At 41.5% G+C, this 17,434-nt stretch overlaps 1 protein-coding gene across 1 annotated transcript in view; it reads right to left on the bottom strand.

Annotated features, from left to right (window-relative positions):
- The window catches only part of LOC138605376 (receptor-type tyrosine-protein phosphatase gamma-like), a 444,649-nt gene that overhangs the window by 24,719 nt on the left and 402,496 nt on the right, over nucleotides 1-17,434 (bottom strand). Inside the window, exons 14-15 of the mRNA XM_069677579.1 lie at nucleotides 7,412-7,503; nucleotides 1,746-1,837 (exon numbers count right to left, since the gene is read on the bottom strand). Of these exons, the coding sequence (XP_069533680.1) occupies nucleotides 1,746-1,837; nucleotides 7,412-7,503 (184 nt within the window). The remainder of the gene's footprint in view (nucleotides 1-1,745; nucleotides 1,838-7,411; nucleotides 7,504-17,434) is intronic.

The raw sequence follows: 17,434 nt of genomic DNA, 5'->3' as shown, positions 1-17,434 counted from the left end.
CACAGGGTAACTTTGAAAGAATTTGTGCCTGAGCTGCCTTTCTCTGCCAACACTGCTTCAACAACGCACTCCTGCAGATCTATTTTCCAGATGATAGGGAGGATACGTTGGCTCCTCACCCAGGAGTCAGCACGTCTAAATTAGACCACTTTGTGCCATCTTGTTTCTGCAACTCGTCAAGATAGAGCCGCCTGGTGCATCTTCAACCTGTCTACATTCTCCCTTTATACACTGGCTACAGTTGGCTGCTTGCATTCGCTTCCAGAAGCTGATACTTGCCTGCTGTACTGTGACATGGACAGGACATGGCCAAACCATAAACCCAAGTCACACCACTACGCTCTGCTACTGCCAACCGGCTCACTGCTGCTTCACTATGAGGACGGCCCAGTCACTGATCAACAAAATAACAGCTATTAGCTAAAACCTTTCTACACAATATTGGAACGATCGCCCCATTAACATCAGGGTAGAAGAAACTACTTCTTTATGTAGTAGATTTGATAAAGTTGGATCTACCACTATGGCACTTCCCAGTCTCCCAACCCACTACTACAAATGAAAGTGATTATTTCATCATTACTGTCCTTAAATATCCAGTATTTTTCATTGCAGACAGCTTTAAAAGAAGGTCAGACTACCTTATAGTCAATCAATACTAAACAGGGATGATTGACGGCCCTGGCCTGCCTGACTCCACTCTGTCAAAGGAGGAGAAACTGGGGCAGCTCGATGGCGACAATGTGGGAGGAGGATAATTTCAGTTGACAGGGGCCGTCTTCCTAAAGCTCTACGCGGCGTCCATTGACACATTGGTGGTGTGTGAGCAGCTCTGTTTTCCAAATTAAGTAACTCATTCAGGGAGGTTCAGCTCAGTCCACCCAGTTTCTGCTTTCTAGGAAGCGCATGGAGCAGGAATGCAAAGTGATTGGAGGAAAAGCAGGAAACAAAGCGACATACAAGATTCACAGCTTTGGCTGGTGTGCTGAAGCATGAAAGGGTTATAACTACGCTAAATTGCCCATCACCGAAACTACTCCCTTGTTTCTACTGTTAAAGCTATAATCAGCCATTTTTGTCTTCATTACATCTTAACTTCTGTGCTCTCGAAATCTATAGAGTGTGTGAATTTATTTAAACAGTAGAGAGCCCATATTTTCTAAGCCTTCAAGATTTACTACATAGAGCGCTCTGCTGGAAAAGACATTTTTTGCCGTCACTGAAGTGGCTGCTTACGGCTGGACCCGTATCACAGACCTCACTCCAGACCCTGATTCTGTTGCGTTACATGTTTCCTGATGGTATGCCAGCATGCTGCACAAAAACACACACTGGGGCAACAATTTGGCACCATTGTTTTGTTGAGTGTAAGAAGGCAAAGCCAGCATAATTATGAGCCTGCTTCAAGGCAGGATCTGTGCACAAATAGAGCCAGTTAAAAACCGAGAGAGAATTAGCACCAGAATCTGCAGCTTTACCAAGCTTACAGTTTTAGTTCACCCTCATTGCTCTCATAATACCGTTGTTGGCTGCAGCAGGCAGCAAAAATAACCTCTGAATAGCCGCTGTACAGCAACTGCTTAATAGCCAGAAGTTTCCCTCAAGAGATGGCGGAGACTAGAGTATGAAATTAGATGAAGGAACTGATGAAGACTAAAAACATGATAGGGTAATATGTCAATGGTGTTGCAGGTTAAAGACTTTAACCACGGTTACAAACTCATTACGTTGACCCAACTGCTTACCTCAAAGTCTTCAGAGTATCCATGGTGGTTATTTGAGTAGAGCTCAGAGACGTGTTTGATGAACTGCTTTACCGGAACGGCTTCCATGTCATCTGCAGAAAAGGGACAAAACCAGGGTTAAACCAGCACATGCCAGGGGCTGACATCCGCAAAAACATGTTAGAAATATTTGCAACTGCGTGGCCTCTTCACCATCTCAAACTGAATGAGAAACTTCCAACTGTGGTTTGATATTCTCAGAAAGAGTTCACGTACATCCAGGGAGATGATTAAATGCAGAGAGCAACGACAACCCAGCGAGTTTGTCCGATGTCAAACTGTTTGGGATGATAATGTCCCCAAAGCTATTCGGTTTATTTAGCAGCTGTTCTGGAGATTTAAACTCTGTCACTAAATCAAATGGAGTTTCCATTTCATTATCATGTAGACTTTCAAATGTCCTTAAATCTGAGTTTACAACATCTGGTTGCTTCAGGGGTTTTAGTTTAATAATTGTAATAGCTATAGCTTTATCTAAATCTGCTGATGAAGAGAGCCAATGAAGAAAAGCTCCAGAACGTCCATGGAGGAGACTTTTTGGTGGGATCATCTCAACCTCCTTGTCAACAGTCTACTAATAAAGACTTCTGCCCAGAACAAATGTCTGAGCCTATGTGCTAAACTATGTGCTTAAGTGGGCGGCTGTGGCTCAGTGGTAGTTGGTCGTCTCTCAGTTGGAAGGTTGAGGGATCGAAACCTGACATTGAAGTGAGTCATATCGAAGCGTCCTTGGCTGTACTGTAACGATCAACATTCATACTACAGTTATATATATTCTCCTTTACATATATAGTTCATCATGCTGTGCAATAATCTCTGCTACACTGTGTAATATTACAGAAATATTTTAGTATCTTATTCTGCTCTTTAATGATGCTACACACAATGTGTGTTTCGATTTGAAAAACTGTACTATTTTCTGTGCAGAAAAATAACCTCTGAATATCTTTCAACAAGAAAAAATGTGTACATAGTGTGAATAGTTTTTTAATTATTTTCTTACTGTTATTATTTATGTTGTCTTTTTTATTACTTCGTACTTATATTTAATTCGCCTGTTTTGTGAGCTGCCGTAACGAGTAAATTTCCCCTTTAATCAATAAATCTTATCTTATCTTAAGAAACTGAACCCCAAATTGCTGGCCATCGGTTATGAAAAGGCATAGATCAGATTGGAGATTGGCACTTAGGCCTTTGCCATCAGTGTGTGAATGTGTGTGTGAATGAATGAATGGGACATGTAGTGCAAAAGCAGCTTTGAGTGGTTGGAAGACCAGAAAGGCGCTATATAAGTACTGCCCATTTAAGTGGTGTTGATAAATTCTGATGCAGACATCTGGAATCCGGTCAGGGCAGAATAAGGGCGCGATCAGACAGAGCGCGTTTTAGCAGCTGGGAGCTTTTTTGTCATTGTTTTCAATGAGAGGCTTTTTGTGCACTGCCTTTGCATTGCAGAGCGCCTCACGTTTTTGAGAAAAAACTTCAACTCAAAGCAGAAAAGCGCCCGACGTCATGGGCGTTTTTTCTCATTGTCCAGTCGGATGAAAGGAGAGGCGGGCCTTCTGTCAGTAGACAACGGTTAGGTTAATAACAGCTACATTCGGTGGTTGCCTTAACAACAGTAGAAAAAAAAGGTGCAGCGGGCTGCTCTTTTTTTTTACCGTAGGCTTCAAGAAAAAAGGCGGTGCGGTGCGCAATAATTTAATATTAATTAATAATTTAATATTTTTTGTAAATTACCCTCAAAACCATGTGGAAATAGTCTGAAAGAAATCAATGAATCAAAAGGCAAAGCTAGCTACAAATATCAAAGTGCACTCATGGTTCTTAGTGGTGCTTAGTGTAAATCCTTTCCCTACAGTGGTCTCTTCTGCTGCAAGCTCAGCAGTTTTAGTTTCACTGCTTTACAGCAAACAATTAAAAACACACAAGAACAGCTTAAGAAACGTTGATGTGATGTAGCTTGTGGGGGCTTTTAGCAGAACAGTACAGGAATGGAGTGCATGTTTCGTCAGAATGCAAACACTTGCATACAAACAGTTCTTAAGCAGTAGCTGTTCTTCAGCCTCTGACAGCCCACAGAGCTCAACTCGACCCAGATGATTGGAGGTTCTTCAGTGAAAAGGATGCAAAAACATTACACAACAGCTAAAACTCTCCCACAGCTCCAGTCAGTTTAGTCTTCATCAAATATTAACAAGCGTGCACACTGGCTCTCTTTCACTTTGTGTCTTGTGAGACACTCATTTAGGTATGTAAATGTGTCAGAATTATTTGTGTCAGTGAACACAGCAGGGCGCTGAGTGTTAAGCAGAGGGGTCTGGAAAAAGCCAATTAACTACAAGCAGAATATGCTCTGACATATTTAACAGATGGTAGAGTAAAATCACTTACACTGTGGCTTGTACTGTAGCTAATGTATTTGTTTTTGTGCCAGAACACATGAAATATACGGCAGCAAAGATGCAGTTCAGTGGGTTTCCTCAAATATTAAAATAAAGCACCCTACAACTTCATCAAGAGAATCCTGTCATATACTTGTAAGGTGGCTTTTTAATCTATGTACATATTCTCCAACCTCAGTCTGTAAATAAAAAAAGGACTAGTCCCGGGGTCTGGAAAGTGAAGCCGATGAAATGCCTTTAACTGTATTCTTTCTCATGATCAGCAAGGGAGCACTTCCCTGAACGCAAAAGTTTGATTGTATAGAAACAGATAAGAAAATTACAATACTTCCCGGTTGATTTATTATCCCAGAAAACATTTTCCTGATGAGTTTATAGTCTCAAAATGTAGTTTTAACACAAGAACCGCCAGGGGTCACAGTATACCTAAAACCGCCAACGGGTAATTGACCCGCTATTAGAATGTATTGATTTTACAATGTTTATTCATTTATCATTTTACAACACAAAGTTGTATTATGAAATGCTAGATGTGGTGTCTTTATGTACCTTACAAAATGACAGCATGACAATGAAATATATATATCTAACAATAAACTTTATTTGTAAAGCACTTTGTGGCGGTGCTTTGCAGAAAACAAACCAAAGAACAGCAGATAGTCCAGAGACCTCCCCACCACCAGACTCACCTTCACTCAAGGCACTGAATAAATATAATGCCTGATTTACAGTCATGCATCTCTTCCTCTTATACATGTTAAATTTGAGTTTATGACTTGATGACACAAAGTAGTAGAAAAAAGGCGTTGCCATAGCAGCATACAACGTATCAACCTAGAGGTGCGAAATTAATATATGGAAAATAACGGCGTTTTATATCTGGGTAAATCTGACCTGCTGGCGGTTATAGGTATAAATGGCCATTTTTAAAATCTGGCTTTATGTTGACATTTTTTCATAACAGGGGGCTCTAATGAACACACAAAGACTGGGGGGCTTTGTGCTGCGGGTAAAATTTACCCGTTGGTGGCTCTAGTGAATACATCTTGTTTGAAGCCTGTTTTAAAGCCAAAATGAGCAAAAAGCGAAAAGAAAAAAACTACAATGTAAAAAGGGAGGAAAAAGTGCAGAATCTATTAATCATTTTTTTCAGTTAAACTTTGTGATAAGAGTGCATTAAGCCCTGCATTGTTAGAGTGACAATTTACAACAGTGTCTCATTAAACCTGGCCAGTTTAAAGAAAAGGATGCTGCAGAGCACGATGACTTTTTTGTACCGTGCGTTATTTTCCCCTGTCACATTACCCACAAAGCAACTGACAGATGACAGGTTAATGATAGATTGTGGTATGCTAATGGTGGCTAATGTAGCCTCCATCGCTGCAGATATGAGCCGCAAGTAACGCTCACTCAAGTGACATCGCTTGAGGACATTTATCAGACTTCACACAGCTCCTTTTAAATGTATACAGCTTAATTTTTTACAACTGAATACATTTAGTCAGGTTTGCTTTTTTCAATGTGACAGAGAACAAGTGTCACCTTAACTCGTAACTAAGCAGAGTTTCATGGATAACATAGATAGTGAACTTCCCATCCCATGTAACATGTTAGTGGCTGTTGTTTGCCTGTGTGTGTGTGTGTGTGTGTGTGTGTGTGTGTGAGTGTGTTAATTGGAAGGTTTGGTGGCTGCTGCCTGCAGGTTTAACTCAGCAGAAGGTCTTAAAGAGGATTATGGGATGTGTGAGGCTCTCGGTCTGAGCTTATTGAGACAATTAACATAACTAACATATGTTCATACACCACACATCCCTGTCTGCTGCAATGTCAACAGTGCGGCTGTCATGTGAGCAGCGATTAATTTCCTGTTATTAATCACTAAACGTCTGTAAAGCTACCTGACCCTGCCAGTGGGTTTAACAATCAAACATATCATATCACAGTGATGTGGAATCAATGGTGGATCCACACCAGGAGCTCAGTGGGCCTGCGCTCCTGCTGGGGATGGGACACAGGCTCAATGTCAGACCCTCTTTTTGTCTGTGCTGCACTCTGCCATGCTGGGCACAGTGGCCCTGAATCCACTCAATGGACTTTGGACTCAGCCAAGGTTCATTGTTAACAAGCCCCACAAGCTTTTAATTGATTTGACAGGTTTGGATCCAAATCCTGGAGCTGCGGACTGAGCTGGAGCTGCTCGAGGTTTTATATATGTGTGGGTGTGTGTGTCCTTTGTACCTGGTGAACTGGGCAGTACCTCTCCCTCTCACACTCACTAACACACACACAAATTCACTCAGACATAATCACTTAAACCTTTTTACCTTTCCTTTGGCTGTAGACATCATTAGTTTAAAGCCGGAGCTGTGCAAAATTCTAATTTGCTAACTCTCTGGTCTAAATAATTCTGCATTTCTTTCCTTAATTTGCCAGACCGGAACAAAATCAGAATAAAGAAGTAACCTAAGCAAACGGTCGTGCAGCTCTTATGCATCAGGTTGTACTTACACATACAAAAATTATTGCACTGTAATTTTTATACAACCCAGGTAATCATGAACCAATGTGGGCTCACCTATGTGCAGCACAACGTTAATGTTTAACCCACACTATGATGTGACAATGTGCGTTCTGACATGAACCATGTGTAAGAAAAGGAAGAAAGCAGACCTTCAAACAGACACTTAGGAGACGCTACCATTTCCTTTTGCATGAAAAGCACGCTGTGAAAAAGTGTCAATTATATTGAATTCTATTAACTCTTAGCTTGCATGCAAACTGCATTAGGTCGAACATATTAAAGTGGATCCATCTCTACTTCCAAACACGAGTGAATATGTTCCATCACTTGGACTCACACAGATACATAACTGACTTTGTGAACTCGTGTGAATTATTGCACCACATCAAGACTGTTTGGTCACTGTGAGGTTTGACCTGTAGGGTCTTCACTCGACACTTGTGACCTTGGACCTCTTTAGTAAAAATAGCTCTGACCTTAAACCCTGCAGAGCAGATGACCACCTACGCACCAACATGCAGACGTTGCACCCACATACTGTACATGGTTGGAAATGAGGGTGCAAAGCTCTGTTAGGATTCATCCTAATGCTGCAGTTAAAGGCTCAGTGACAGTAAACAAACAAACATGAGAACAAGCACAACAGGTTAGCAATTAAGCATTAGGTTTGTTATGTAGGAAGTGCTGTGGTTGGTTGTTACCTGGGATGGTGATGACAGGGATCGTCTCATTAGGTACCACCCTTGGTGAATTGCTGTCTTCCACATAGAAATGGGCTGTCTGGAAACAACGTCTGAAAGAGAGAGGGAGAGAGAAGAGGTTTATCTTCAGTTTCCATAAAGTTTTACAAACTCCTCCTTAACTGTCACCAGCTACCACTGGTTGGATATTCACACCACCCCAACCTTCCACACAGGCAGCCTACCAATACAACCTGTATAAGGAAGGATGACCACTGTCTACTGCAGCAACATGAGCGGATCTGTCTGCTGATCTAGTTTAGTGGTTTTACAGTTAAGCTGCAGGAGCCTGGACTGAAAATTGACCTGGATCTCAATGTCAATAGTGTAGGTGGTTATCAGTCACCACTAAACCGTCACATATAATACTTCTGTCTACAGTGACTCAGGCCTACACTTTACTGTTAGAGCCTAAAAAAGTGTGTGATTACAGATACATAGGAGACACAGGTGAAGCTGTTTTCAGTAGATATCGATATTTCCGTATTGCAGTGCTCCAGATTGCAAGTCATATAAACGTAGAGAATCTAACAAATCATTAACTTTTCACTGCTTCCAAATTGATTAGCAACTAAAAATTCAGAGGGATGTTGGGTTTATATCCATCCATCCATGGGATCGCGGTGGCAGCGGCATAGCAAGTTAGCCCAGACGTCCCTCTCCCCGGCTCCTCCTGGGCGACCCCAAGGCGTTCCCTCCAGCGAGCTCTGGGTATACCCCGGGTCTCCTCCGCCCCAGTTTGATGTGCCCACAATGTGCCCAGGAGGCATCCTAATCAGATTCCCGAACTTTGGGTTTATTCTGTATTTCCAGGTAAATATTTGTGTATCGTGGAAAACAATCCTTTTCTAGTGTTAGCTTGGAAATGGCTGAATGCTAATGTTAGCTGTCGTGGATAAGTAGCAAAAATATGTATGGTAAATGGGTATAGTAAATGTATAGTTTTACCTTGAATTTTAGTGTCGTGTTTTGGCAATACTTTGGCAATAAAATATTGATCACGATACAAGGGTTCGGTTCCATACATTGCAAAAATTGAAATAGGCGATATCTTGCGGCCTATATATCCTGCCTGTTTCATAGGCCTGCTTACTTCTTCCTGTCACAGTTTACGTTGTTGCATTGGAGTGGAATTGGAGTCCAATAGTTGAAGATAGAATACAGCTTTGCCATATGGAGGTAGTAAACACAACACTGTTACAAATCTTTGCACGTAAACTACTGAAATATAATCGTTGTGTTAATGAGAGTCAATGATTGATCAAATCATAATACAACCTTTAGTTTTTGTTGAGGGGGAGCTGGTTTAGTTTGTTGTTTTTGTTGCTTTAATGTCTTCCTGTCTATCTACCTGTCTGTCTGTCTACCTGTCTGTCTGTCTCTATCCAGCTCTCTCTTTCTGCCTCTCCTTCTATCTTACTTTTTTGGCCCAGCTGCTGACGGCAGATGACTGTTCACCAATGAGTCAGGTTCTGCTCGAGGTTTCTGCTCGCCAATGGTGCCAAGCGCTTGCTCATTGTGGATTGATTTCATGATTAATGTCACGCGATAGCTGTTGTTATGATTTGGCGCTATACAAATAAAACTTGCTTGATTGAACCGACTGATTTAGCCTGGGCCTTCTTAGGCTCAAACCTTTCTAAGCTACATCCTTCCAGTGAAATCCTGAGCTGGACGTCAGAATCTGCTTTAATCTTGGAGCCAAAGCGAGACAGACAGTGAGCATGTGTGTGGTGAAAGAAAGAAAACAGATTTCATCATGGCAGTCAGCAGCTGATAGTCCTCTTCAAAGTACATGCAGATGGAAGAAACTGACTTTGAACCTCACACACTGCACACACACTCCAGTCTTTCAGGCTTGTCAGAGCTGAGACTTCTCACTAACAACTCCACTTTTACACGACTGGATTTAGAGCAAAGTGACTTGTCTAGTTTCAAAGCATTTAATACTGCAGCTGACTGACACACACGCAGAACCTGACTCACTGCAGGTGTGTTTGAAGTCACATATATGTAGAAGCTGTCATACAGGTAAGCCTTCAGGAGGAGACACTTCAATAGGTACTACTGTCGTGTTTTTACTCTGTGTCTGCGACTTTGACAATTCAAAAAATGACATTTTTTACATCAGCCCACTTTGAAATGGAAATCTGCATCAGGCATTTAGAGACAAGTTGGACTTAAAATACAGCCGAGAAGACAGAAGAGGCGTCACATGTCGTCTTTCAAGGCTTAAAAAGTGAAAAGAATTCTACAGGCGGACAGAAACAAGTCTTTCTACCTTTTCATCTAAAAGAATTTCAGGTGGCTTTCAGAAAACACTCTCAAAACATTTCAGCCTTCAGGAGACCTTCCTATTGACAAAGTAATTATCGGTCTGTTGTTGTATTTTTACCTTTGCACATAATGATTGAATGATTCTAGAACAATAACAAAAGACCCAAGAGTTTTTGTTACCATCCAAACCAAACAACTTAAGAGACTAAACCGAAGTGCTTTCTGGATTTGGGGATTGATCAGTGTGTCAGTGTGTTGTGAGATGTCACTGCTGTCCTCTGAGTGGTTCGGTCCAGGAAGGGGATTTTATTTTGAAAGCCTTCAGTAGCCTTTAAGAGCGGACCAGATGCCAAAATAAACGCTACATGCATCTATTGCAACTGTAACATTGTGGATAGTTATTGAATGTTCACAAATTAAGTATATTGATTAATATGAATGACTGATCAATGGGTACATAAAAACCTGAATGCCAGAAATACACGCTTTGCTGAAAGAAAAGGTGGCGCAGGATTAGATTACTGCATGTCGTTCAGTGTTCAGAGTCATGTTGGGACATGTGACCTCTCGTGGTCATCTTCTCTGTGAAACCTCTTAGGTAGAAGCTTGGGCTTGATGTTTAAATATACAAAGTGTCATAGGAGACTGCTTTCGCCAGCCCAGTCACTATTGGTTTCTTATCACCAGGAACTCATCCTCTGTACGCAACCAATTAGGTTAAGTAACCTGAACTGACCCTTATATGGGCTCAGAATCAGAAAACACTCAAATCTACAACTCACTGTCCCGTGTTGTTGTTGATGTTGGAGCATATCGTGCTGCCAAGTAGGGCATCAGATAAGAAAACTGTCATATGCATGCTTGACTGGTAACCTGACATTTCAGGCAAATGCTAGATTGGTCCGGTCTGACTAGTAGGTTTCAAGAGCATGACGCGCAACGTGGGGAAAAAATAACCTGACCTACAGGCCGAAACCCACTTGGTGTTTGGACAACACATCTGACTAGCAGTGGTTCCGATGGTCGTCTTCTCCCCTTTAAGTTGATTAGTCCATGTAATGTAAAGCCCACTTCAGATCAATGATTCTCAACGCAACAAAACTGTTTTAGAATGTTGCAGAGAAAATTGCAGCGGTGTGAACTGGTTAGTTGCAGAGCGTCTGAAGCTGTTCCGTGGAGTTGCAGAATATTTGACTTATCAAATCTCCAAATGCAGTTTTAGACCTGAATGATGTACCTATTTCACTCCAATCAGGAAACACATAAATTGGCGTAGGCACCCTGTCTCTGGCGCTGCAGTAGCCAAAGACGGCTCCCGATCTTCTCTTTCCTAACTCTCTGTCTTCACTGTTAATTAATCAGTGTTACAGCTAACATTGCGAGCATGTCACTGTCATCCACTTCTTTATATAACGATAACAGAAATCCAGCTAGTTAATTCATGTAACCTGGGCCTAATACTAACGTTATAGTAATAACGCAGAAGTAGTGGGGTATGTCAGTGCGTCGTTGCTATGGAGACAGTCAGCTGTGTCTGTGTGCATTGTGTTGTGTTGCTTTCATGTGAACGGCCCAGTTTTAGAAGGTTTACGATCAGATGTCGAGGGATTCTTTTGGCAGTTGCATCCAGTCTCGTTGCAAATCATTGATCTGAACTGGCCTTAAGAGATCAACCGGGAAATACTCAAGTGAAAGACAGAATCTAAAGCTCCATAGGAAAACATCTCACAGTGCGCGCTGGCCAACGAGAAAATGCTATGACTGTAGTTAATATTAGTAGTGAAACAGCGATGAGGTCAGTGTTAACCACAAAGACAGAAACATTACTGACACTCTTATGTCATCCTCTGCCTTCTTGGGGATTTCCTGCACCGTACCACCTGTTGATGGAAGCTGAAACTCTACTTTTCTTTCTGCACTTAAAATAAAAGCACACACACACTGAGCTTTTTCTACACACAACATTTCCATCAAACTGTATTAAAAAAGCCCTTCTGTTGAATTCAACAACTACATTTAAGTAAACTTACTGACCATGTGCTCTACCTTCTACCACTCGCAGGCTCCTTATCTACTACTACAACTTCCAGGGACAACAGTTACTCAACACCCATTGCATCTACATAAGTGTGTGTGCCTGTGTGTGTGTAAGTATGTGTGTGTATGTGTGTGTCCAGACCCTGCCTACCTGTATTTGATACAGAGCAGAGAGCAGAAAGCATTCATCCTGTTGAACATGCAGAGAGGAGGGAGCAGACGAGCAGCCGCATGCTGCTGCAGCTGACATGAACTGAGAGCAAGTGCACGAAAACAGAGGGAGGGAGGGAGGGAGGGATTTCCTAACAAGGCATGAAGGGGGTGTTTCCTCTCTGTGACACCAACACACACATATACATAGGTCAATCCCAAGCCACTTCCTGGTGTGAGACAGCTGGTGTCATGATGCATTCAAGTCGCATGGGACAAAGTTGACAGAATGATGTGTTGGTTCAAAGAGTGTGTTTACAAACAAGAGGAAGTCACATGGTTCTTCCGTTTGTTTGCTTCTGGTCAGATTTCTGACACTTTGATTTGAGTTTTCTGAAATCAAACTAAACGTTGCTTTTCATGTTTCAGCTAAAAACTTGCTGTGCTGTTCATACTTTACTTAAAACGCTTATAATTACGCTTATACATTTTATTTAACTCTGCTTCTCTACTTGTTTAATTTCCTGTTACTTACAATTATTTAATTCCTTGTTGTTGTGTTGTTCATTTATGTGTGTTTCGTTTATTGTATTTTAATTGTACTCTCGATGTCATTAAAAATGAGGGCCCTCAATGATTTCTCGAGATGGCTGAATGAATGAATATTTTGAGACAGCCAGTGCCAACATGATATCCAATTTTTACAGAAATCTATTTTCAGATAGAAAGGAAAATGGCCATTTGAACAAGCTGTCAAACTTTCAGTATAGTAGTTTTCTATTTTAAAGCTACATATAAAACACTATGCTCAAAAAGAAGCCCCATGCAAAATATCATCAACTCTGACTCTGTGCATGGAAATGCATTATGGGAAAAGTTTTTGTTTATACAACATTATTATTAAGTTCTTGAGCTGCAAATCTCTTTCTGTCTCTCTTTCTTTCTCCCCCTCTTTTCTCTTTTCCCCACTTCTTCCTCACCTTCAGCTACTTCCAAATCTACAACTACTTCTTCCACACCTTTAGCTATTTCTTCCACACCTTCAGCTATTTCCTCACCTTCAGCTATTTCTTCCACACCTTCAGCTATTTTTTCCTCGCCTTCAGCTATTTCCACATCTTCAGCTATTTCTTCCACATCTTCAGCTCCCTCTTCAACACCTTCTGCTTCTTCTTCCTCACTTTGACCTTCCTCACCTTTGTAATATTTTCAACAGCTTTCTGCAGTTTATTTCACATTTCTGCATTTTCAGCAGTTTTTTGCAATTGCATTTCAGCCTTCAGCTTCAGCATTCCCACGCATTTGCTGCAAGGAAATCCAATTTTTCTAGTTACACAGTAATATTGTTAAAATGTGAGTAAGCTCTGCACAGTAGAAAAGACTTGAATGCAGCATCATGTCCCCAGGTATTGTTTGTCCTCATCTGACAGTATTTTACACTTCATACTTTATCAGCCTATAACATGAGGTAAGCTTCCTGTCTTTCTCCTTTTGTTGAGAAGTTAATACACACTTCTCTTCAACAGGACTTAAATGCAGCAAAGCAACAGACTGCTGCTGGAGGGCCAATAGGAGAGCAGCGTGGGCGGAGCCTGCGTGGAACACAGGGTTGTGACCTGAGCTTTGCTCCACAATAGGATTAAAAGCCCCAGCACACCCCCAGCACCTGTTGCCAGTGTGTGTGTGTGTGTGTGTGTGTGTGTGTGTGTGTGTGTGTGTGTGTGTGTGTGTGTGTGTGTATGTGTGGGAGGGAGGGTTACACATGATTTCTCAACATTTGTACACTCACCACTGCGTACCAGTGTTCTCAATAAGAAGGATCATCAGAGATCATGCAACATGAAAAATACTTTGTGGAGATAAAATACAAAACAAACCTGTTATATAAATTAGGAAGCACAGATACGATTATCACGGGGTGCTGATGTCTGTTATTTTTCCAGTGCCATTAATGATTGCTATTAGATAAGGTTTATAAAAAACAGGACGATGCTGTCTTCAAACTTGATTTTGTAAGTTATTTCTCGTTATATAATCACCATCTGATGCTCTATTTTCCCACAGTGTAACGGCAGAACTTCACAAGCAAAAAGTGACCAGAGCCAAAACTTTTAGAGCTACTGCTTATAAAAAAAAGGCTGTTAAATTTAGTCAATAACTGAGTAACAGTTATGGGTGTTTGACGGGCATGAAGTACACTACACTGTGAATTATGCATCTCCAACCAATCTTCTTCTTAGAGTGAGAAAAACACACCTGCATCTCTTAAACATCAACAAGTGCCAGGAATTCAAAATATGATGCTGTAGGTACCTTTCTAGCATCGCTTTGTCCTCGAGCTTTTTGTTCTGATGTGCTGTTAAAGTCAAGTGTGGAGTATGACTAGTGCGTGAGTCCACTCGGGGTAGAGGTACAGGGCTATAGATGAGTAAAAAAAAGTCAGTGTTGACAGCACGGTGTTTAATTCATTGATATAACCAAACATTAACCGTTACACAACATTAACATCATAACCAAAAGTTAACCAAAACAAGAAATGTTCTCAGCGAGTTTCATTCTCAAAGTCCACCCAGATGTTTATTTATATGAGAGCAACCACACGTCACTTCCTGTGCTGGCGGTAGATTAGCACTTGCAGCCCCATGCCTTTAAGCTTCTGCATTGTGTCTCAAACAGTGAAAAAAAAAAGATTTAAGATTTGTTTTACTTCCACAAAGGGCAAAGGAGGGTAAAAGAAGTGAGCTCTGTAGCTTCAGGCTGCCTGAACGTGGTATACTGTGGGACCAGGTGTTGTGTTTGTTGTGTTTACAGCTGCAGGAGCTGTGGTCTGTCTCTGTCACCAGATTCTTCACACATTCGCAAACAAAATTCTGCTGATTTTCATGTTGCATGAATATAAAATGTGTTGACAATCATTGTGTAAGCGAGCACTTCACCAAAGCCTCTTACGAAAACTAAATGTAAAAACGTTATTTGGATGTAAAATGACTGGTTACACCGAGCTTATGTCAGGAAATACTCGACAATACTATCATTTTATCCCGCAAGCACGGCTATATTAACTACTACATTGCATCCTACATTACTACACTACGCATTACGACAAATAACTAATTTTTGAACAGTGACGATCTAACTCAGGTAACATGGTTTAATAACACAGTAGTGTATGTGATGCCAGTATATGACACCTCCGCCCACAAGATGGGGACGTTCATCATTTGTGATGAAGGCAGACATGAGAGGACGCTCATGTCCCTTATAACCTGGATTATTTTAATGTCACGACGGCGATAGTTGATCAGAAAAGTCATAATACATGTGTTTGCTGACTGGCTATTGGATTTAGGCACTTAATACCATTAAAGCTGTACAGTACTGTACAGCAGTACTTATTTTTTCCATTCATATTAGAGGGACTGCTTTCACCCAAATGGGGGCGGGGCCACAACTTTTGGGCAAATACCCGGAGGCTTGCTCTCATCTATTGCTTACTATATTTTGAAAGTATGAGCCTCTGTTGGGGGCTGCACTGCGGTGCAGTGGTTAGCGCTGTTGCGTCACAGCTAGAAGGTCACTGGTTCAAACCCTGGTTTGGGCAACAGTGGGCCTTTCTGAGTGGAGTTTGCATGTACTCCCTGTGCATGTGTGGGTTCTCTCCGGGGTCTACGGCTACCTCCCACAGTCCAAAGACATGCTTGTAAGGCGAACTGGTGACTCTAAATTGCCCATAGGTGTGGGTGTGAGTGTGAAAGGTTGTCTGTCTCTTTGTGTCAGCCCTGTGATTGACTGGCAACCAGTCTAGGGCGTACCCCACCTTTCGCCCAGTGACAGCCGCCCTGAACAGGATAAGTGGTATAGATAATGGATAGAGCCTCTTTTATTGTTGAGAGCCCTGCACATGCAAAACTGACTGAAGACGGATGCATTCACGGTCATAGTTTGAAGGGTAGGGCTGCTGACCAGGCTGCTGTGTTTGATGATTTTGGAGTGTGATTGTGCTGTAACATTTCCTAAAAAGCATTGATTATCCAGCGCTCAGGTCTCTGTGCACATGCGCACTGATTTGTTCCTGGTTCACTGCACTAAGATGCATTTCTGGCTACCTTGGATTTGCCTCAGCCTGTTATTGAACCTTGAACCTACTTAATCCTCCCCATAGCTTGAATCTTATTGATAAATTGTCAATCAGGTTTGTTGATTCCACTTTGCATGCTGTGTAAAACAGCCTGTTTGAGGTGGGTTCATCTGCATTGAGTTATGGGGATTTTTCCCTGCTGCAGAATATTAAAACTCTTCTGCCTCTGCTTCTGAACAACAAATAATTCATCACCATAATCAAATTAACTTTAAGTCACAGCAGCAAAATGTTTCTCAACAGATGCTGGATTTGACATTTTGTTTTTTTATGAGTATCAGAGCTGTGTGCAGTGTAGCTCCTGAAAAAAACGGTTGTTTGCTGTTGGTTCAGTCTACTTCTTGGACCAAAGCCAGTCTAATACGGCCTGACGAGCTGAACCAGGGTCAGCTCACCGCGAGGATCCTGCAGGAGCTGGCAAGGCTGGTTTATACAGTTGGAGGGAACATGAGAGTCTGCATATGAAAGCAAGTTTTCATCCAGCAAAGTCAATGTACAAAAGTCACGAAAAGAAAATGTGATTTCTGTGTGCTTCCATAAACAGATGAAATGTGAATAGTGAGTGTTATGTAAGAAGATTACAGCATCATCATCAGCGGAGCTGCAATAACTCTGTTCCATCATGACATCTGTGTGCTGATGCAATGCTTACACTCGAGATAAAACAAGAGGAAGGAGGGGTGGAAGTAAGTCTTGTAATATTATCACACTGTACACTGAAACATTCTGTTTCTGTCTTTTACTGTCAGTCGAGTTTATCGTGTCTAGTCTGCATCACGACAGCAACTTCTCCTCCTCAGTCAAAGACAAAAACCTCTTTGCAATATTAAGGATGTAGTTTTCAGTATTCGTTAATATTTTTGTATTATAAAAGAAGTGAACACAAACATCATCCTTTAAAGTACACAGCTGCATGATGCACAGGCCCTAAGGGGGATATGAGAGAGACATGTTTTTCTTCCATTTTCTGAGTGTGATCTAAATTGTCATAACAATGAGCAGTAAAGTAATCGGGATGGAACAGGAAACACTAATCAGCATTTACAACACAGGGACTAAAGTAAAAGGATTACAAATAGCCTCGGACACCACACACACACTGCACAGCCAATACAGTGACCTCCCCTCAGGCCTGAGATCACTCACCCTCAGGATAAGAGAGCCATGTCAGGCTCAGTGGCCACATCCATCAGAGTCATGAACAGTTGAATTGTTCACTTAAACATCATGCATTTCAATATTTTTTTAGACATTATCTTTGCATATTCATTAAGATTTATTTATTATGTTTTCAAGCTTTACCCCTGTTGATTACTCTATGAATGTTGTATGTGATGTGTGCGTGGTATGTTGCTGATGCTTTTACACAAATTAAGTAATTT

Source organism: Semicossyphus pulcher, unplaced genomic scaffold (assembly GCF_022749685.1).
Source record: "Semicossyphus pulcher isolate SPU_LCO1_2020_fin unplaced genomic scaffold, fSemPul1.0.p SCAF_3, whole genome shotgun sequence".
In the NCBI taxonomy this organism is placed as follows: Eukaryota; Metazoa; Chordata; class Actinopteri; order Labriformes; family Labridae; genus Semicossyphus; species Semicossyphus pulcher.
This window is presented reverse-complemented; position numbering and strand designations above follow the sequence as displayed.